The sequence below is a fragment of the Cyprinodon tularosa genome, unplaced genomic scaffold, assembly GCF_016077235.1.
Source record: "Cyprinodon tularosa strain WSP-4 unplaced genomic scaffold, ASM1607723v1 ctg660, whole genome shotgun sequence".
Classification (NCBI taxonomy): domain Eukaryota; kingdom Metazoa; phylum Chordata; class Actinopteri; order Cyprinodontiformes; family Cyprinodontidae; genus Cyprinodon; species Cyprinodon tularosa.
This window is the reverse complement of record NW_024039408.1, coordinates 91,081-113,573: the sequence shown is the minus strand read 5'-3', so window position 1 is coordinate 113,573 and position 22,493 is coordinate 91,081. Positions and strand designations below refer to the sequence as shown.

The 22,493-nt window shown below is 35.4% G+C and overlaps 1 protein-coding gene across 1 annotated transcript in view; it reads left to right on the top strand.

The window, feature by feature from the left end:
- si:dkey-225n22.4 (collagen alpha-1(XXI) chain) overlaps nucleotides 1–22,493 on the top strand; it is a 62,346-nt gene that overhangs the window by 22,970 nt on the left and 16,883 nt on the right. Inside the window, exons 10-18 of the mRNA XM_038309471.1 lie at nucleotides 721–798; nucleotides 901–912; nucleotides 2,597–2,695; nucleotides 5,166–5,219; nucleotides 5,321–5,374; nucleotides 6,538–6,591; nucleotides 6,673–6,726; nucleotides 6,964–7,017; nucleotides 20,574–20,627. Coding sequence (XP_038165399.1) covers nucleotides 721–798; nucleotides 901–912; nucleotides 2,597–2,695; nucleotides 5,166–5,219; nucleotides 5,321–5,374; nucleotides 6,538–6,591; nucleotides 6,673–6,726; nucleotides 6,964–7,017; nucleotides 20,574–20,627 — 513 coding nt within the window. The remainder of the gene's footprint in view (nucleotides 1–720; nucleotides 799–900; nucleotides 913–2,596; nucleotides 2,696–5,165; nucleotides 5,220–5,320; nucleotides 5,375–6,537; nucleotides 6,592–6,672; nucleotides 6,727–6,963; nucleotides 7,018–20,573; nucleotides 20,628–22,493) is intronic.

Here is a 22,493-nt window from a genome sequence, read left to right as displayed (position 1 = left end):
TTCTACAGCTTCTTTTATAAACTGTCTTCAGAAAAACAGATGGAGGAAACATAGAGATCTGATTGGCCGATCAACTATATAAAAAGTGGTCAAGTTACCTTTGAATACAAGAGAAAATACACCCTTAAAAAAAACATTGACCTATATTTTATTTTTTGCAGTGTACACATCATTACTCACAATCGATTAAGTAAAATAATATACATACTTTATAGTCTGCAGAGAAGGAAGAGGTAAGGGGAGACAGTTTTGCTGCAGGACACGATGATGTCAGCATCCGTAATGTAAATGTTCATCTAGAAATTCACCTGTGTGATGCCATATATCTCTAATTTTGTTTGTTTGCTACCTTTTTTGTGGAGGAAAACAAAAAAACAAACAAAAAAACAAGTATGATACAAGAGAATGTAAAAGAGGAAAGAAAGCTGTAGGCTAGTTTACTCTTGTCTTGAAATGGATAATATTAGTTAATGTTAGGTAATCATTTATTGCTCTTAAAATACCGTGGTTGACGGGTCATTTTTTATTATTACGGCTTTGCCCATGATCTGGGCAGCATCCTGCTGTGGAGATACTTTTCTATCTAAGGGACTGAAATTTACAAAATTTAAAAACCCTTAAGGACAAACACTTAATATTCTGCTATGTTAACCGTCTATTTTTCACATTGACTTGGCAAATATTCTATGTGAATAAAGCTCCAGTGTTCTTTGGATGCAGGTGGAGATCCAGAAAATGCGTTTGTACTGTGACCCGTATCAAAGTGAGAGAGAAACAGCATGTGAAATATACTCAGTGGTGAGCTGTCTGCTGTTGTTTCACTCTAAAATAAATATGTGCTTTCCATGCTCAAGCTTTGAATCATTAAAATATTTTCCCTCTTTTTCTCCTTATTCATAGGATGATGAAAGGGTAAGATTTTTTTTTTCTCCCTTATTTTGTACATTTTAATTGGTCTTTCCTTCATAACTGAGCTTGCATGCTTCGACTGTGACATCACTTATTGGTTTGTTAATTTCTGTTCCGAAGCCTCAAATTTTCATCTCAACCATTTCGGTCTATTGGACCCAATATATTTGTATAACTTTATTAGAGAATTGTTTTTACCAGAACCACAAAGCCGAAATGTGTTGGACTTCTTTCATGGCTCTTTGGGTTATGGCTGTAGTTTATGCACACATGGGGAAACTCATGCAATAACTTAATTATTTTACTCCATGTACAAACCCAGACCTTGCTCTGATTGAACAATACATGTATTTTGTTGCTATGAAAAAGCTTCTGGCAGAAATCTGGCTGCATATTTGGTCACATCGCTTGCAGGACAATTTGATTTCATTACCTAAACCTGAATTTTAAGCCTGATCCACAGATTTTTTATTCCATCACATTTATTTTGATGTAGTTTTTGGGATCTTTACCCTGAATCTATTTTATCCAAGAATCTACACCAATATCCTCAGTGTTTAAAGTAAAGGTTAAGATAATCCTTGCATTAACCAACATGCTACATTATGTTCCTTAGCATTTAAACAATGTGGTATACCAACTTCTACACCATTTGCCTTAGTGGCTGCATTAGCAAACGAAATATCACACCACCTGCCTTGGTTTAACCAACCAACTCACTGCCCTGCCTGCCTTAGTGGTTAGCCGCCATTCTATGTAAGACAACTCTACATATTTTGACACAGTGATTAATTACTACACTAAAGACTGTAAAAGTGCTTTTAAGTCAAAGTTAAAAAGCCATTTGTTTAAAACTGTCTTTCGCTATTAAACCCAAACTGTTAACTGTTAAGGTTTTTGTCCAACTGTTTTATTTGCTTTACTACCTGTTTTTATCTTTGCTTGCCTTTATTCTTTTATTTTACTTTTATTCTATTGTTTAATTTCTGAAAAGCTCTTTCAATTGTCTTTGTACTAAATATAGACCCGCCTTGCCTTGTCTTACCTTGCCTAGCCTAGATTGGCAAACAGTAGTCCCAAGTACCAACAGCTTGCCCTTTGATGCTACCCACTAACCTAGCAGTTGTCCATCATGCCGAACCAGATAACCAAAAACTGATGGACGCTAACTCAATGGAGCTTTTTTAGCACACTAACTTTTTACCAGTCTATTATATTTAATTTGGTCAGTATGTCTTAAAAATTGACTGCCCTGGTTATACAGCTACTGTCAAAATGTAAACCAGGTCTGACATCCTAGCATAACCGACAGATTTTGGGGATGGAAAATATTATCTAATCATATCCATTTGGCCCAACGGCTGGTGTTGAGCGGGCTAAAGGGTGTTTGGGCAAGACTAAAGCCGACTAACTCTACTTAACCTCTTGAACTGGTTCCACAGGAAGTTTCCTTATCAAAATCCCCTCAAATTGCAATTCAATGGATCAAACCTGGACTCTGTTGCTCAATCAGTGAGTTTAAATGCAGGGTTTGAGCTAGAGAAATAATCAATGGATCAAAGGATTGTAAAAGATGAGAAGAAATATAAGAAATATCCAGTCAGAATCATGCCAGAAGCTTCTTGACGGCTAATTTTAGCTCATATGATTGATTTATCTTTACATTATCTTTCCTTTTCCCCCAAAGTGTCCGCTGAATCGAACAGCCACAGCAGAACAAGACGAGGAAGAAGATTGCAACTGTGCACTTGGCCCACCGGGGCAGCGTGGCCCACCAGGGCGCATGGTAATAGACAAACCAATACAAAGAGGTTTGATGAATGACCTGACATTACCTTTATAATTATCTAAATTTTTGCATGTGAATGTTTTGGCTGTAAAAATAAAGACATTAGGCACCGACAGTCCTGTTTTATGTCCACCTCTGATTGAACAATAAGTCTCCCCACATCATATACCATGTTGTCGGCGGATGCTAATTCTTATGTTGTGTGTGCTATATGGCAAACGGCAGGAATAGACCACAGCATATGGAAAACAGAGAACTAGGAAATGCGCAATCGCTATTTGGGAGAATTTGATGTGGCAGAATAAAAAAAAAACTAAACATCGAGACGTACTGCTTTCCACTAATGACCTATGATGAAGGTTGCTTGTAATGACTCCCCTCTGATGACTATTTATTCATTCAGTGAAAGAAAGAGCTGCCGACATCTAAGTGTTTAAAAGAAGAAGATGAGTTTTCTCCGTTTATATTTTAAATATTGAATACATATGTGAAAAATTAGGACGTGCCAAGAAACCTGTTTTTATCACACATATTTCAACGTATGGATATTTACATGTGAACATGATTAGAGAAACATCTTAAAGCTTTTAGACAGTTTGTCTTGTTCAAATCTGATGTTTAGGTTATTGTGCTCCTTCCTGCTGAAATTAGAACACCATGGTCAGGTAGAATCAGATGTCTAATGTTTTTAAAACGAGGTTGGACAAGGCCTTCACTGCAAAAACAATCTGAAATTAAGTAAAAATTTCTTAAATCAAGTGTATTTACACTTAATTTGAGTAGGTAAATAAGATAGTTTGCCAATGGGATGAGTATTTTTACACTTAAAATAAGATAATTAGATAATATGCACTTGAAATAAGACAATGCAATTGATTTTTCTTATTTCAAATGTAAATTGTCTTGTTCCACTGGCAAAGTCTCTCATTTATCTCCTCAAATCAGGATAAAATGCACTTATTTTAAGAAAAAATGACTTATTTAGATTTACATTTTTTGCAGTGGTTTGTCCCGAATGTTTTCTCCCAGTTTGACGTCAGGAACCTGAGCAGCCCCGTCAAAAGCTCTTTACCTCCAGCTCACTCATCCATCTCTTTATGGAACCTTTCTAAACTGCTGTCAGAAGGTTTGGAGAATGAAATTGTTCAAAAAGTGATGGTATGGAGAGAATTGAAGCTGAGACCAACTCATAAAAAACAGCCTACAACCATAGTCCACTTTAACATACCGTAACTTACCCGGAAAGATGATCCTGTCACTATAAACATCTTTGAAGATTCCCAATCATCCAGGTCATAGTCAGGCTTAGAAAGCTCAGTTTAGGCAACTGGGCGTGAAATTTTCTAGCAGATATTTTGCCTGTCATCCAAGACTTCTAGAAAACTTCACTTCTAGTTGCCCAAACTGAACTTTTCAAGCCTGTCTCCAAGAAATATTCTATGACTTCTCTTTTCCAGAGCTAATTTGAAGGCTATATGAGGTCTGGAGGTCTGTAGCTTTGACCATGTAGAACGTTTTATAAGAAACTACGTTCTGATACCCCTCTGTAATTTCAGGATGCCTTACGCTTATGCTTTCACAATTGCTTGTATAGACTAATCTATATTATTCATCAAAGCCTTGTTAGAACTTAAAGTAATTGTTGAATATATAATAGAGCACCTTTTCCAAGTTGTAATATGGTATAAGTTCTAATGTTTTATTCAGTCTCACTCAAAAGTCCCAGTAGAGTTTTGTTAGAATATGGATAAGAATAATCATCCTCATTGATGTACAGCATGAGGATAGATTACTTAAGGTTTGTCAGGGCTAGAGGAAAGTGGTTAAAGATACTGGCCACTACTTTTAAGAGGCTTTTAAAGGCTTCTGTTGGGTGTTTAATGGAGATTAACTTTTAAGATTGGACTTAATGCATTCAAGAACAGAACCATAATAAACCCAAAAGTGGAATTTATTTTAAGCTCAAGGATCTTTATTTTCATTATCGACAGGTTTCATTGATTCAACTGTTGAAGATTATTTCAATATGAGGTATCAAGAGGTGTGGTAACATAGTGGTTAGGGCAGAGACTCTTAACCCCACACTGCTCCGGGGGGCGACACACATTGTCAGCCAACTGCTCCCCAAGGACGTTAAATGCAGAGAGCTCATTTCAATCCTTTGTACTTGTCCAAGTGTAGTGACAATAAAGTTGAATTCTATTCTTCTCTAACAAAAGTCTAAAACATGTAACAAAAATTATATAATTATGCTATGATGGTGGTAGCAAGAAAACACTCAAAAAGGACTTCCTCCAATAGAAACTGGGAAGGAGAACAATCTCAAAATGAAAATGAATGAATTCAATACATACTGAATGATACGTTAGTGATAAAACAATTGGTATGTTCCTAAACAAAAGCTAATGGTATCTCTAAAAATCTAAAGATGCTTCTGCCCATAGTGAAAATATTTTTAATGCTGCAGGGTTTCAGAGGAGAGAAAGGGAGAGAAGGACCACCAGGACCTGACGGTAAGCCTGTAAGTGCTTTCACCAACTCTAGTTTATTATAATTAACCTCTTCTTCCATTCTTTAGGTTACTGCATGTGATAAAAGCTGCATCCATTTGTCTGTTTTTAGGGTAAAGAAGGTAAACCTGGTGATCCTGGCCCTCCTGGATTCCCAGGGATAAAGGTATTAATATTCGCCCGGCCAGTTTGACTGGCGGGGAACATTTTTGGAATTTTCATAATGAAGAAATCATTAAAATCAATGTGTACAATCACGCTGCATGCGGGGCAGATGCCGTAACAAGAATAAAACTTACCGGATAAAACTGACTTATGTTTTGCTTCAAAGAAGCTACATTCACTTTCAACGCTGATGACATAGTCTGTTATGGTCAGAATCAAAGAGCATTAATAGACGTTGTTGGAAAACAATTAACAATTATAAAGAAATTATTTGATTAAAAATATGATAATCCTAAATATGAATAAAAAGAAATTGTGAGATGCAACAATTGAAGGAAATTAAGTTCCTTCAAATAATTACACAAAATAAACTTACTGGGAAACCTCACCTAAATTATATTAAGTCAAAATTATGTAATTCTGTCATGGTCTTGATTCTGTTGTACTTTACTTTGCTCCTTGTTTTCTAGTTTTATTGGTTTAATTCCAGTTTTGTTGTAATTTCTAGATTTATGTTCTCCTGTTTTTTTGTTGCCCTCTTGTGTGTGTGTGTGTGTGTGTGTGTGTGTGTGTGTGTGTGTGTGTGTTCCTTTCCCCCTGGCTACCTCGTTGTCTCCTCTCACACCTGCTCCTTATCAGCTCGTTAGCCCTCCCTTTGTCTCTGTCAGCTATATATGCTCTCCCTCTGCTCTCGCTCTTTGTTGGTTCCTTGTCTTTGCTGTCCTTTCATGCTGTTGTCCTCCTACCTCGTCTCTCCCTGGCTCCTTGTGTTTGGTTTCCCCTGATGTCTCCATAGTTCTTGTTTGCTTTTCTTTATTAGTTTGATTTTTGCATTCCTGCCTTTGTTACTGTTTTCGCCCCATTAAACTGCAAGAAATCTCCTCAGCCTCTCTGCCTCTGCATTTGGGTCCTCAAACCACGACTAAACCCTGACAAATTCATTAGCAATAATATCAAAAGTCAAGGATTTCATGAATGGAAAAAATACTTTACATCTATTCAACAGTTCCTTGTTTCTTCTGTACATGAACTTTGTCCTAATTGACTGGGGACATATAAGTACATCAATGCTTACCTTTGTTAGGAAAACACTAGAGCTGAAACCTAGTCCAGCACCAATGTATTGCTGCCTATCTAACCTCCAGCCTTTCCTCTGTTGGGCAGGGTGATGAAGGCCCCCAAGGACTAAGAGGGGAGCCCGGTGTTAAAGGAGACAAGGCAAGTACTTAAGTATGCAGTTTTATTTGTACTTATTATCTGAATACAGTTTTGACAATAGTTGTTTTATTTTATGCCCAGGGAGATCAAGGGGAACCAGGACTGCAAGGAAAACCTGGACCAACCGGACCACAGGTGAGACTGTAGCAGGCAAGAAAATGTTTTACAGGAATCTCTTTCTGCTTTTGTTTTTAAACACTGTTAATTCTTATGAAACTGAAATTAGTTATAAAGTAAAATTATGTATTTCATTGTAGGATTCTTAGATAAAAAATCAATTTACAAACTATATCACACAGGTTCTTCACAAAAAAACAAACAAGCAAAAAAAGTCTTTGATCGTACAGTATTTTCTCTCTTCCTTCTTTGCAGGGACTTCCAGGAGAGAGGGGTGAACCAGGACCTGCAGGAGAAACTGGCCTTAAGGTGAATTTAGACTGTTGTTAGTAAACGGATGCTAAACTATAAAACATACAGCAAAAAACTATAAGCTGAACTGATGTGAGAGATGCAAAGTGAAGAAAAATGAATAAAAAGTACAACAGAAAAAATAATTAAGTGAAAAAAGATTTAAGGAAAAATTAAAATAATAATAATAATTGGGCTAGGAGACCAGAGCACAAAGTTCCTCATGGAAAAACTAGAGCCAAACAGTAGAACTTGTATTGAAATTTTATTTTCCTATTTTTATTCTTAAATACTGAGTCCGTCATTTGTTTTATAATTCTCTTTTGAGTCAGTTGATAAATAATAAACTATTAACAAAGAATAGAGGACAGTGACATTATACATTAAGACATCTAAAGATAGAAATATTTCCAAGACATCTTGAGATGCATGTCTATAGACACGTCTTGATTTACCAAGACATCTCAAGACTTTGCAACAGATGTGTCTTGAGACACATTTTAAGATGGCTTAAGATGCTGTGATGTCTGAGTATGCAGAGTAATATGGAGCTTAAACTAACACTCTAAACTCAGAAAAAACAAAACTATATGGAGCTAAATTGGGGTCATAAAGTATATTCAAAAACATTGCTTTTAAAACTAGAAAATAAAACTAAATCGTATTTGAACTTAAGAAACAAAACAAAAGGATTTCTGCAAAGAAATGTTTAAAACTGCTTTGTATATTCAAGTTTTTTTGTGTTTATTTATTTTTTTTTTATTTAAACTAGTGCCCCCCCAGTTTGACGGCTGGACTTTTATGACATGAGTTATAGAATGATGAGTAACAGCTTAGGTTCCTGAAATAAATTTTCTCAGATAGAAACTAGAAATATCTTTAAAACAACCTCAATATTCTATGTTTAGGATAAGAAATGACATGCATTCCTAGTTTTCATGGTTCCTGAATAAAACACCTGGGAATATTTTGTTCAGGAGTCTAGGGAATCTGTCATCTAAGTCCCGCCTCCTCATGGAGGGACCAGCAGTCTCAAACTAAAAAACAAATCTGAAACAGAAAAAATACTTTTCAAATCTTTTTATTTTTCCAGTTATATAAACAATATTTTTGACAAAACTTTATGATTCCAAATTAACCCCATAAAATTAATACTAGAAACATTTAACCTCAGATCATGACAGAAAATCACTCTTAAAGGGCATATTTGAATTGATAAAGATAATTATATAATAATATTGTAATTTTGTTGAAGCTATATTTTTTTCGGTTTTAATTTGCTTTTACACAAGTTAATAATACCCTTAACAAAATCGTGAAATTAAGAACAATGCACTAGGAGGACCCTCTAGTTAAGAAAAAGAAAAAAGTTTGTGACTCATTAATAGGACATAATCAGAGAAAGAGAGAACTATAGGTTAGATGAAAAGTCCTCCTGTGGTAAGTTCTCTCCAGCTAAATGAGAGAGCAGAGGCAAACATCTGCAAACATGTGAGCACTCCCACCAGCAACAAGTTTCTGATGCTATTTATGGACCGCTCTGAACTCCACTTTCACTTAGTAATTAGGGATCCTTCCTGTTATCATAATAAACTGTTCTACATCAACGGGAGGGGAGCAGGAACAGCATATGTCTGTCTTGTCTGTGTTAAACGGCAAACCACAGCTAACCCAGAATGAACAACTGCTAACCAACCCTGGTTTTAATAAAGGAATCATAACCTGGTAATTTACATATGTAAAAGTTTCAAATTGTGTTTAAATTTATGTTTATTTATTTTTTAGCAGGAAAAAACCCCAAACAAATACCTTTTTTTTATACCCAATTAGGGTACATAGGAGAATTTGGACAGTGTATGCATGTTTAGGTGGCTATAAGATTAGCAACTTTAGCAGTTAGCCATGGTTGGTTTATCATAGTTTGACTATGTACAGGAAAATGCGATTCATACATGACTTTTTTATGGCAGTCAGAACAGCGCAATACCATTCACTTTGAAAAAATATGAATTCTGGAAAAAGGAAAAATATTTGGTACAAAACTGGAACTTGAATCTGTCAACTTTAAACATTTTTAAAGTTAGTATTACTAACATTTAATGTTTGATGTAATTTTTAATTTTTTTCTCAACTGAGAAAACTGGTTTCAAGTTACAATTTAAAACGGCATAAGTAATAAAATAAATACTTCAACTAGTATAAAAAGAACGATTTTCTATTAAATAATTTGTAGCAAAAGAATAATTGTGGTAAGTAAATCGGTTTAGGAAACAATCTGATCAAAATTTCCGAATAATCACAACCAATATTAATATTTCAGAATAAAAGCATGCTGAGTGAATATGTTAGTTATAACTGACCATAAGGCCAAGTGCATTATCATGTCAAATTGTATATTTCGCTTTAAGAGTATGCAGAAAATTGACCTAAAGTTTTGAAGGAGAGGTATTTTATTTCACTAAATATTTTTTTGTTGAATATTTGTTATACTTATTGTATTGTTGTTAGTGTTAACACATATCCAGAATTATGGACAAAAAGCTGAATATCATCTGCATAACTGGTAATGAATCCAATTCTCTCTGATACATTGTGGCCACAGCTGCCCTAGAGCCAAACGTGGGTATGGTACCCAAACATTTTACTTAAGTAAAAGTAAAAAGTAGTCTTTAAAGAAGTTACTCAAGCAAGATTAAAAAAGTATTTGGTAAAAAGGCTACTCAAGTACAGATTGACTGATCTACTTACTACCCATGAACAGATGTAATAATCTTTGAGCTATAAAATATATGAAATCAGTTATTATGTAATGGGTTAAATTACAGTAAACAGTTTACTGTAATTTACATCAACCTCCAAATGACACTGCAGTGTCAGTAGACATTTAACCAATAAGCTTTAAGTAAGAAAGTGTGTCTCTCAATGGTGCATTTTTGTTTTAAAAAGCTTGATTTTGGTAAAGGAAGTCAGTCACAATGGATTGAGTAGCTAGAAACTTTACGCAAATAAGAGTAGCAATACTTTATCCTATATTTACTTAGGTAAAATTAAAAATGACTATGCTGTAAAACTAATCCTAAAAGTATTTTTGTTTTTACAAAAAGTTACCCAAGTATATGTATCTGAGTAAATGTAACTAGTTACTACCAACCTCTGCTAAGAGAAGCAAGGCAGGCACTACACTGGAAAAACGATCTAGAAATAACTAAAGGTTTCTTAAATTAAGTGTATTTACACTTAATTTGAGAAGGTAAATGAGATAGTTTGCCAATGGAATAGAAATTTTTACTCTTAAAATAAGATAATTAGATAATATGCACTTGAAATAAGACAATGCAATTGTGTTTTCTTATTTTAAGTGTAAATTATCTTGTTCCATTGGCAAGATGTCACCTTTACTTCCTTAATCCAAGAACAAATGCACCTATTTTAAGAAAAAAACAACTTATCTAGATTTCAATTTTTTTCCAGTGTAGCGGCTCGTCTGAACACCATCAACGCTTCACCACAGCCAGTTATGTCACAGTGACTGAGCTGGGATGCTAAACTGCAAACCTCAAGTTGCAGGAAAAACTTTTGCAGATTATATCACAACTCCTAATTTCACTGATGTTGTATTTTAACTGAAAACAGTTCCCAGATATCTGTAATTCTCTAAGAAACTCTGCCAACTGTTTATTATAAAACTAACACTTAAAAAAGTAGTTGCATTTAACTCTGCAAATTAATACCAACTCTTTGGAATAACTAACTAATGCAAAGTTAAATTAGACTAAATTTAAGTGTTAAATTAGCTCCATACCTTAAACTACAGAAGAGGATTAGGGCCACTGGAAAAAAAAAAAGAAGTTAACTGATTTTTTTTAATTTTATTCCAGTATAGTATGGGAAAAAAGTCAGAATTCTGACTTTAATGTCAGAATTCTGACTTTTTTCTCAGAATTCTGACTTTTTTCTCAGAATTCTGACTTTTTTCCCATGTTAAACTGAAATAAAATGTAAAAATCAGTTTACTTTTTTTTTTCAGTGGCCCTAATCCTCTTCCGTATTAAACATAGAACACCAACACTGGAAATAAAAAAAATTATTGCTGTGATAAAGCCTTGATTGACTTCAGTATAAATAAAATCACAGTTTGGGGCAAAGTTTATTCCTAACTATTTAACACATTAAACATTCCATCGGTCATATTGTTGGGAAACACTTCAGGCTCAGACTAAATAAATCAACACCAGACATTTCTGTCAGTTAAAAGGATCTCCTTTTCATACCTCTCTCCTGCTCACCATGTTGGACAACAAACGGCTGGTATTCCCTGTAGCCCTTTTCTTTTCTGGGAATCTGGGAATTCTAATGACCCAAGGAGGGTTTTCCTACATTCACCAGTAGCATAGTGGGACAGGGTGGGGATGTAAATATTTGCTATAAGTAAGAGAAAGGTATTCAGTTCTAATCGTGCTGCTGTGCAGTGATGTCGTTCCCACAGCAGCCAGGGATAGAAAGGCGACAAAATAAAGATCCGCATGTGAACCAAATTAGCAAGCAGTGTGGTCTCCTGAGGAAACATTGCCTATCTACTGTAGAAAATCTCCTCCCGATCATCCGTGACAGCTCCATTGCATGTTAATGAGGCCTAGAGACAGATACGGCATGCAGGGCCTTCAGGCTGTCACATCGGCCTTTAATCACAATGTTGCTGCGTTTACACGTCGCACCACCGACCCAGCGTGGCGCTGGAGATTAAAAACGCATCTTTGATGCAGGATTAGGTCTCTCATTATCAGACTGAGTTTACGATGCGCGTTATGAGTAACTCGGCTGAGGATGTGTGAGGTTTGATGTGACAAAGATACAGTCTCATATTTCTACCCTATAATCAGGAAATGTATAATTGTTATCTCAATAAGCACAGTAAGTTGTTTCGGTGTGTAAAACGGGAAACTTCTGCTCTCGTTTTAACTCTGAATGATGACCTATTATCAACAAAATTACCTAGTTGTGCAGACAAATAGAGAAAAGGTCTACGGCTGGGTTATTTTTAACCCATGTGCTTGTAATTTACTTCAGAGGCCTCCTAAATATAAAAGTCAGCCTGAAGTTGTTGCTCTACCAGGCTGTTAGACCTCTAAATCGTCACTTGTTTGTCACAAGTAACAGATGCAAGAAACAAAAGGAGATCTCCATGTTGGGTTTGGGTTTTAGTCTTCATACATAGAGACCACCATAGGCTTCTAGTAGTAGCGTCCTAGGTATTACTACTCTTACTTGAGTTAAGTTTATATTCTTCACTTAATGAAAACAAGCTTGTTTTAAACAACTAAAAAAAAAATCCCCAGAGGGAGACAAACCTTCTTTTTTCTCTGCTAATGGTTCATCAGTTTAATGTTATTTTCATTTTGCTTAGATTATAGATCTGACAGCGTTTTTCAGTGTTTAGTCCTATTTCTCTCCTAGATATTGTTGTGGACTCAGCTTTTACTGTGACTAACTGTACCGTCTTTTATCTTTTGATATGAAAACTGTTTCAGAGCTCATCTAATCAACTGTTTCTTTCTTAGACAGAGCCTCCTGAGCAGCTAGTTTACCTTTTTAAACGTAGAAAGTATTTACAGATCAGTGCCTCTATGTTGTTTTCTGTGTCTGCTTCTGTCTCCTTGAACCCTAGTCGACCTCAGCAGAAGGCCGATCACAGAAAGCCTGGTTCTGTTGGAGATTCTTAGTCTGTTATCCTCTCCACTGTTGCTAAATGCATGCTAGGAGTGAGGGATTGCTCTCCATTTGGCTTGATTGAAAACTTTGAGCCAATCTGAATGCATGATCTGATTGAATTCTCTCTGTAGACTAACTTGTTGTGAATTAGTGCTATAGAAATAAACTAATATGTGCATATTTTAGACCGTTTGCTATGATATGAGCTTGTGAAGAAAGTAAAGAAATCATGTTAATTGCGGAATAACCAAAAAGTCTAAACTATTTTTATTGGTTCCTCCCCCTTGCGATCGCTGAAAGTGGCGGATTAATCAAAGTCAGACAAAGCTCCCGTTTTATTAGATGAGGACTTATTGTTGACATTGACAGCCTGAACCAATCCACGGTCCAGCTTTAGATTGACGTCTGTCCCCTGTGGACCAAATATGAGCAATGAGGATTTCAGCACCATGTGTCTCAGTTTAAGCTGTCAACACAGACGAAGAGCTGCTTCTTCCTCTAAATCAGCCCTGATGTTAAATGCAGTTTGCAGTATGTTTGTCGCAACGAAACAACTGAATTTGCTCTTCACTGCCTCTGTTTTCTTTTGAAGTGTCTCACCACACTACGCGCATAAACCAGTACGAGCAGCAGACCTCATAATTAAGCAGCCAAGACGCCCACAATGGTCCAATAAATGACAAGCGGGACAGAAATGTGGGGATGTCTAAAATAAGGGAAAATAGACAGGTCCAGAGAAGTTGATGTGGCGCTGTCCTTTGTTTAAAGGAAGACTAATTCCCAGTTTACTATTACATTCTCTTAAAAACTGGATCATCTTCTCGTCTGGGGACTGAAGCTCTAAATACAAAAGTTATAAACAAAAGAGGCTGATAAAAAAATTACAGCGAACCACAATTGAATGTATTGTGTGTCTGGAACATAGTTTCAAAGCAAGAATTAAGCAGAGCAGTAATTTAAATCACTAAAAGCTGTGAGGCATCTTAGTCTAAGTTTTTAACCGGCTGAGTCTCTAGATTAAACTCTAAGATTAAGGCTGAAAAACAACCTTAAATTATAAAAGGACAAAAAAATGCATTGGAAAAATAAATGAGAAACTAATTTTTTTTCTACGATCCTATACATGAACAAAAGTAAGTCAAATCTTCTTGAAATAAATGTATTTTCCCTTGATTTGTTTAGTGGGGTTCACACTAAAGAGTGGATCACATTGGTAGATTAAATTGGGAGAGTGGCTTTCCTTAGAGGATCAAAATAAGTTTTAAGATGTTTTATGTTGTTCTATGCATTCATTATAAAAATTGGGGGATAAGGCAGCACAACGATCCTCTCGTATGAACCCCCTTCAGTAATATGTGCCAAAAGAGAAAGGTAAGAGTTTACTTACCTGCTCAAATGAAGGGTAATTGCAATTTCTTGTATATAAAACAGCCCATTACCAAAAAAAATTGTATTCATAGTCCAAAAAGTTCACAAGTAGCTCTTTGGGACATTTATAATGACTTGTAATAGTGACTCGAAATGATAAAAGATTCAACGACTGATATAATAAGGTAGGCTTGGAAGTTTTAACAAGTTTTTCAAATAACTTCCGAGTTTAGGTGTCCTATTGGAATGATGATTAAAGAACCAATAATATGCATCTTTCTTGTTTTTTTTTCATTATTACTTTGGAAACTTTGTTTTTTAACATGATACTTCCAAACGAAGAAAATCCATGCACTTTATGTTTTCCCCACGTTTACAAACCTAAAGATACCAATAAATAGCAACAGATTTGTGTTGTTCCAGTGATTCAGAAAACAGGCAGTTGGATTTGATTTGGGTCTGGCCTACACAAAGGGCGGGGGGGGTCTTAAAATAGGATAAAAATCAATAGTGTGAAGCAAAAGAAACTTAAAGCAAGTAAAAATATCTGTCTTTTCTGTAAGAAAAATTAACTTTTGATTTTAACAGAAAAATCATCTCACACTTCTAAATCTAAATATTTCTTTTTGTTTAGGAAAGAGCTAAATAATTTGCAGTGTTTCGTTGCAGCTTTGGCTCCGTGGTCATGATTGTGGTCCTACAAACCAAACCTCCACCTTAGTCTCAAAACTATTAGTTTTCTTGCTCTGTATTTAACTCCATCCGCCTCTGACTAGCTTCCCTGTACTCACAAAAATCTGATTTCCTGATAACATAAAGCTGCGATCACCATGTTTAATAAAGGGGACGGTGTGTTCAGGGTGGTTTGAAGAGTTAATTTTCTGAGCAATGGAGCTTTGCATGTAGCCCAATGGTTTATTTTTGGTTTCCTGTGATGCCAGAAACTTCTTCCACATGTTTGCCTTGTCCCCCCCCCACACATCACTTTAAACTGCAAACACAACTACTAAAGGTTTTCCCTTTCATTGCTACCAGTAGCCATGGACATCTGCAGCTCTTCTAGAGCAGGGGCTACCAACCTTTTCTGACTTTTATACCCCCTTAGCCATTTTATCACTTCATCAGTTCCCCCTTGGTCAAATGTGTTGATTGTTTTCCTAAAATAGAAAGTATAACTGATTACAAAATGATAAATATTTATTTAATTTCCTTAACCTGAACATTTCATATGTTGCCTGAAAAGTTAATAAGTACAAAATCAAGTTAAAAATCTTCTAATTGGAGCTCTTCTGATTAAGTCCCCTATACAAAGATCGAAACTTGGCAAATCAGGAAAAAAGCAAAAGCAAAATAATATTCAGATTCTCAATCTCAATTTAACTATCATTTATTGTGTTAATGAAACACCTGACCTTCTCCTGAATCTGCAGCAATCGGATATTTTAGCCATTTATCCTTAACTGCAGCTGCTTTGGTGCGTTCTTCTCTTGTGACCTTTGTCTCTGCCCCCATCTCTCCACTCTCACTCTCAGGGTAGTAGTGCAGGTGCACAGCACCGATACCCACTCTAGTCTTCCATGAAAATATTGATTAGGGCATTTACTTTCTATCTTCTTGGTTGATAAAATCTTGGTTTATTTTAAATTTGAGTCCTTACAGAGTAAAACCCACCCAATCCCGATTTTATTGTATTTCTTTATCTAGGAAGTAAAATATGAAATGTTTTCACATACCCCCTGCAATGCATTGGTGGACCACTAGGGGTACTATTACCCCTGGTTGGCAGTCGCTGCTCTAGAGCAGGAGTTTTCAAAGTAGGGATAACCAAGTTGAGGGTTGTAATATGGTTTTCAAAACCATTGTGATGTAATGGGGCTGCTGGTCACAGACTGAAATGTTTGGGAACTGCTGATCCATTACATGATTCACATATTAAATATGACATGTAATTGTAAATTCACAATTAAATGTCTTATCAAATAATGAAAAATGTTTTAAATGATCATTTAAATAAATTTAAAATGTATTAATTTAAAATTAAATATAATTATTTCATTTAGTCACAGTGGAGGTTTGAGAGGACCCAAATGCAGACACAAAAGCTTGAGATGTTAACTTGAAGGTTTGATAACAAAAAGGGTAACAGAAGCAAAAATCCATAAACATAAATCCTCAGAATCCACAAAAATACTGAAAACCTGGAATATTTGCAAGGGGGAAAAAAAATTATGACAGACCTCCAAAGAGTGGCTCAAAAGGAGGAGAATAAATGGGAGAGAGAAACAAAGACCAGGCTAATTAGCAGATTGGGAGCAGGTGTGAACAGAGGAGGCAGGAAGGGAGCTAGGAGGAAGGAAACTGAAACAAGAGAGCAAACAGGAAATAGCTAAGAACTAAAATATAATAAAAGATAACTAGAACACAAGAATGGAAACAAGACCAATAAAAACTCAGAGTTAAACCTTCAACAGAACCAAAACCATGACAATTTTATATGTTAAAATTAAATGTAGAGTCAAGTAATTATAGTATTTTTTTAGGGAGTTGCCAATTTGTCTTATTTAAATTTTTGGTTGTCAGGATATGAAATGTTTGGAAATCCCTGATTTAGATTCACCTTGAAGCTAATTTCTGTTAACCTGATTAATTTTCTCACTTCCTAAGATTTTTTGACATATTTAGGCCTGAATGTACTTTAAAATCTCAATACGAACATTTAAAACCCTCTAATATATAATTCTGCAGTGTAAAAGAAAACTTGCGTAACTTTTAAGTAAATAGTAAATTTCTGTTTTTGATTTTGCGATAAGAAAATAAAATGGGCTGAATAAAAATACAAAAGGGAATATTTAAACATTTTCCTATATAATTGATAGTTTCGATGTCAAAATACTATTGAAACAGTTTAGGGCTGTAATTTAACAAAATTGAATAAGTTTAGGAGGAATGACTATACACCTTATAAAAGACCTACTTTCAAAGTGCTTCTCTTGCAGTTTGCCAAAGTTTTCAATCAGCGGGGAAATAATACTAATAATAAACTTTTCTTTGCATCTGTAGTTTCTTCCAAGGTTGGGTTTTTAGATAAACAGCTGGGGACAATCATGAATGACTAAGATATGCAACGTTTTTGCAAGGAGAAGATGTTTTACTGGAAGGATGGGGGTGAGCTGCTGCTCTTTAAAGCCTGAAGGATCCAGTTGAACTGGTGCTAGAATCTGATAAGGCTTCTTCCTGGCTGCCATTATGTGGTTTTCTTGAGCAGATTGCAGTTGGTGGGTTACCACAGGGCATAACTAGAACATTACGATGTGATAATGCTTTGAGATCACCAGGTTGGAACTAAAGACTATGAACTTGGACTGTTTCTGGGAAGCTTTTTAGGTTGAACCACATGCCAATCTATTTTACTTTCATCTGAGGGAAAAGTTGTAAGTTGTACTTAGTAAGGTGTTATGACTGTATCTGAAAACTTTAACCCTCAAAAACATGAAAAAGCCAAATTCTGGGTTGATACATCTTTATATACATCCCCATCATTTTTATACCCTGCTCCCATTGAGATTTTCACCACATTTCACTTTGGCCAACAATTAGTACATTTTCTGAAAAAAGCAAACTCACCGTGTATTTTTTTTCATGGTGGCACCATTTTGCATTGCTGTGAAGCTGAAAAAACGGAATGTCACCCCAGAAGCTGCAAAGTGCACTACACACATTTGTGTATTTGAGCGGGCATTGATCACTTGGCATGATAATTTAATAGCAAAGTTATTAAATTATCTGCAATATTCCCTATGATTTGATCACCCACATGTCAGTGTCTTCGCAATTTGATAAGAAATCACCTATTTAAGTTTTTTAGCCAGTAAGCTTGTTATTATCATAACTATAATAGGAAGCATTCTACTTCCTTTTCCTATCTCCTTCCTGACTCTCAGTACTATTCAGATAGCACTTATCATGGCGACCATCAATGCCCTTCCACTTTGGCTTAAAATTCCTTTTCTCTGTTTAGGTTAAGCCCTTGACAGCATGACGTGGATTTTATGTTTATTAAGCCATGTGATTCCTTTGATTTAGACCAGGAACAAATGTAAAAGTTATAGAATGCCAGCCTTTAAAGACTTAATTTGGAAACATGTTAAAACTCACAAAAGTAAGCTGTCTCTTCAAAAGAACATAGATCTTCAGTAGTACTTTTTATTTAAAAATAAGAAAACTCAATCCCTTGCTAATAAAATACATTTTCTTAAAAATGTTAAATATTCAAAGTTCATAGAAATATACTCATTAAATTGTGTAATTTAATACCTCAGAACAAAGAAAGGAGCTACTTCATCCTCAAAATGTGGTAGATTCTAAATTAAGTAGTTAAACTGGACAGAATCACATTAAAGGAAACCAGAGGAGAAAGGATTTATGACTGAATTCCAATCCTGTTCCAGAATATATTTTACAGCTTATTTTACTAGTTCATTACCAGCGTATTGCTGTGGTCCACCCTGGAACCAGTTTGGGTACCATTAACTGTCATAACAGAGTCAGCAAATATAGATCAGCGGTATAAGATGCTCTTGCTGAAGAATTAATATTGTTGTATTGTGGGTTTGAGCATGTTTGTTTGTCGCCTCGGTTTTGGGGTTTTTAACAAGCCGCCCACCCGCTCCCTGTGAGAGCTCTGACCACAGGACTCACTGCATGAGCTGTAAAAACTGTTGCCAGAAATGAACTCATGGCATAAAAAATCCAACATAAAGTCCCTAAACTTTTTCTCTGGGCAAATCTAGAGAATGGATTTCAGGTAGAATCACCTTAATGGCATGGATAAAGTATGAGCTTCTTTATTTAAGTTTTATAATATGATCAGTTTCGTATTCTTTACTCTATGACCAGAAGGTGTTTCAGAGGTTTGAAGGAAGAAAATGCACGATTATATTCATGGAATGCAAATGTCAGGTAGCCCTACCTTGAAATGCTGCTTGCACATAGCTTGAGTAAATGTCATAGTGGTTTAGAAATGAACAAAACAGAACGTTGAAAATGTCTTAAATTGCCTTGAGCTGTTTTGTACATTACATTGTTTTACTGAGATTTTATGTGAGCGACACAAAAAAGTGCATAGTTCTGAAATGGAATAAATTTATACATGGCTTTAAAAATAAGAATGCTAAGTCCATCATCTGCAAAGAAGATACTGGCACAGCTAGAAACCTCCCAAGGCATGACCGTCCGCTTTAAAGTAGAGTTGCAGAGATTCACAGCAAATGCAGGAGAAACGTTTGACTGTTGGTGACTCTGATGCAATATTTAAAGGGTTGTAAAAGACTCAACATTGGAACCTACCTGGTCAGTGAGCATAAACATACAATTTAAAAAAGTAGATCAAAGCATTTATTTGTTTTTGAACTGTTAGGAAATTAAATTCTGTTATAACTTTATGATTTAATCGACCAACTTTCGAACTGTCATGTGTTGTTCTGTGAACACACACCAAACTGGCTGTGTGTTAGGATTATCAAACCATTAACAATAATAAATTCACAGATCACATTTAAAATATAAGAATTTATGAATAAAAATCATTCAACTCCAAGTCAACCTTATTTCAGTTAAGACGTCTGAACTAAGCTTGGTCTGTTGTATTTCTGTCCTGCTAAATCCTGAGCCATTAATGTTCCACTGTGTATCACTTGCTGAGAACCAGCCATATTTGATTTTCCTCGTCCTCATCCCCATTTACGCTGTTCAGAAAGGGATTTGCTTTTTCACCACTTATGTCTGCATCAAAGCATCATGACCTGTGTTTGACCGCGTGTTGAAATGTCAGTATTTAACCGTTTTTGATTCCCAGGTCGTATTTGGTGTGAACACACCTTAAGAGTTTGCAAAGAAAACTAGCATGCACATTGGTCCTCAGTGTCCAAAATTAATATTGTTGCTTGTGGCAGAACAGAGTAAAAATAAGTAATAGAACAAATAGATCTATTATCTGTCAGGTCCACAGATGCTGGGTCTTAACGAGTGTGGTAAAAAAGATGAGTAAGAACTTCCATCTCTGGATGTGCAAACTTAATACAGAGACCACAAATAACTTGTAGCTGGAACTAGGGTAGGTTTGCAGTTTAAAACAAAAGTCTGAGCTAGTACAAAATCACTCATGGAGTTCCTCAAGGCTCTATCTTATGCCTCTTTTTTTTTTCTGACATTTATGAGTAAAATGGTCTAAAAAGTCTGAGGTAGGAAGTAGAGTGGACTAAGAAAAGCTAAAAATCCCAAACCATAGAAAAACACAGCCAGCCTAATTGGTTTCCAGTCATAGCTGGACAGAGGTAACAAATAACATTTCGTTTTTTGTCGATGACCAGCGACTTCCTCATTCTGGATGTATATATACACCCAGAGTGATGTTAACGCAATGGTTAACAACAAAGAAAAAGAGAACACCAATGTCTTTGAGGTGGAATGTAACAATGCCATTGTTCCTGTCTCCTCAGGGTGAGAGAGGTGACGTTGGACCAGTTGGTGCCGTTGGACCGAAAGGTGCCCCGGTGAGTTGAAAGTAATTTTAGGTTTTACAACATAAACTTGTGTCCAATTGCAACGGATATACATATGATCAACCCAGACTTTATCAACTCTAGAAGGATCACGATTAGGAGTAAAGTCGTTTCCAATAAATCCAAAAGGCAAAACTCTTGTTTTTGTCTTTTGCTCCTCACACCCTTTTGATGAATAGAATCAAAATATTTCCTAACATAGGATCTAATTTTGTTTCTTCCAGGAATGTAAACCCAAACCACCCCCACTAATCAGACTGATGTTAGCAGGCAGCTAGTTTTATTGCGATGTATAGTTTTTACTGTTGTATATATTGTCTAGGTTCTTACTGCCTTGTAACAAAACATAAAACTGTCTCCATGTTTGTTCCATTGAGTTGAAGATTTACTGTCTTAGACTCAGACAGAATGTAATGTTCTTAAAGAAGTCTAATGTAAATTCTGTCTGTTGCTTGAAAAGTTTAAATAACATATTGCATAAACAGTATGTTATTGTTGTCAATCTTGGAATTTTTTTAATGTTGGAATGTAAAATTTCGTCCTCCTCAGGATGCAGAGCGAGGTTTTAGAATGACATTTTTGTCAGAAGTTAGTTGAGGACCCAGTTGCAGAGATTAGTTCTTGCAGATTTAATTTAAATGCAGGTAGCAACAACACAAATCCAGTAACAAGGAAAAAAGAAACACAAAACCAGGAGATGCAATACACATATGAGGAGCAAAGCAATTAAGAAAATCCATCAATGAGGAACTGCACAGGAGGTGTATATATGGGGGACAGAACAAAGAATGGGCTAATCAGCTGATAGGGAGCAGGTGTGGATAAAAGTAACTAGCAGGGAGCTAGAGGAAAGGAGACTTGCACAAGGGTGCAACAGATAGTAACTCAAAAAATACAACACTGCTTAAATATAACACAAAATGGAAAAGAAACCAGTGACCAACAGAACAGAATGACATAAATCAAAGTGTAACTGAAAAAAACAAACAGAAGTCCACAAAGGGTAAAATTCTTTGTCCTTTATGACCATTATTGCAAGGAGGATAATTCTTCTTAAATGGAAATCACCACAACCTCCTTCTTTAATACTTTGGTTGAGGGATATTGTTTATTTTCTTAAACTTGAAAAAATTAGGATGTCACTACGGGGTTCCTCTGACAAATTTGCAGAAATCTGGCAGCCATTACGACGACTGGTTGGTCAAGTTAATTTTGATTCTGTCCCAGTCTAATCCTTCGTATATATATTTGTCTGCTCATCCTGTGTCCTTTTTCTTGGATTTTCCTTTTCTTATGGTTCCATATTTGCTTTCCTGGGCACAAACTGTACTTTTTATTATTTTTTTTAATTATTATTTTTATTTATTTATTTATTTATTTTTTTTTAGGTGTAGCAGAATGCATCTTAATTTTTATCTATTTCAAAACTTTTTTTTGTATGTGTGCTTGTGTCCTTTTTCTTATGACTTTTTCTTATTGCCTGGGAGTGATTGGAGGTCGTTTTGTTGTGTTTTTTGTTTTGTTCTTATAACTCAAGGGAATTGTATGATTTGTTTTATATGCATCACATTGTAAATGTATGGCTATGCTATTCTTGTTAAAAACCAAATAAACAAAGTTTGTAAAAAAAAAAAAAAAAGAAGTCCACAAAGGGCAGAATCATTACTATTTTATTTTTTTCATAAATAGATTAAATTTTGGCTCAAATTGGGGTTTTATAAAGCTGCAATCGTGCAAATGACTCCCTTGACTCTTTAAAAAAACTGCTTATTAACCTTTTAACCTTCAATTAACTGAAACCTTTTTTGTGTTCTAATAGCATTAGTTTTATATTCAGCTAACATTTGCATTCTACTT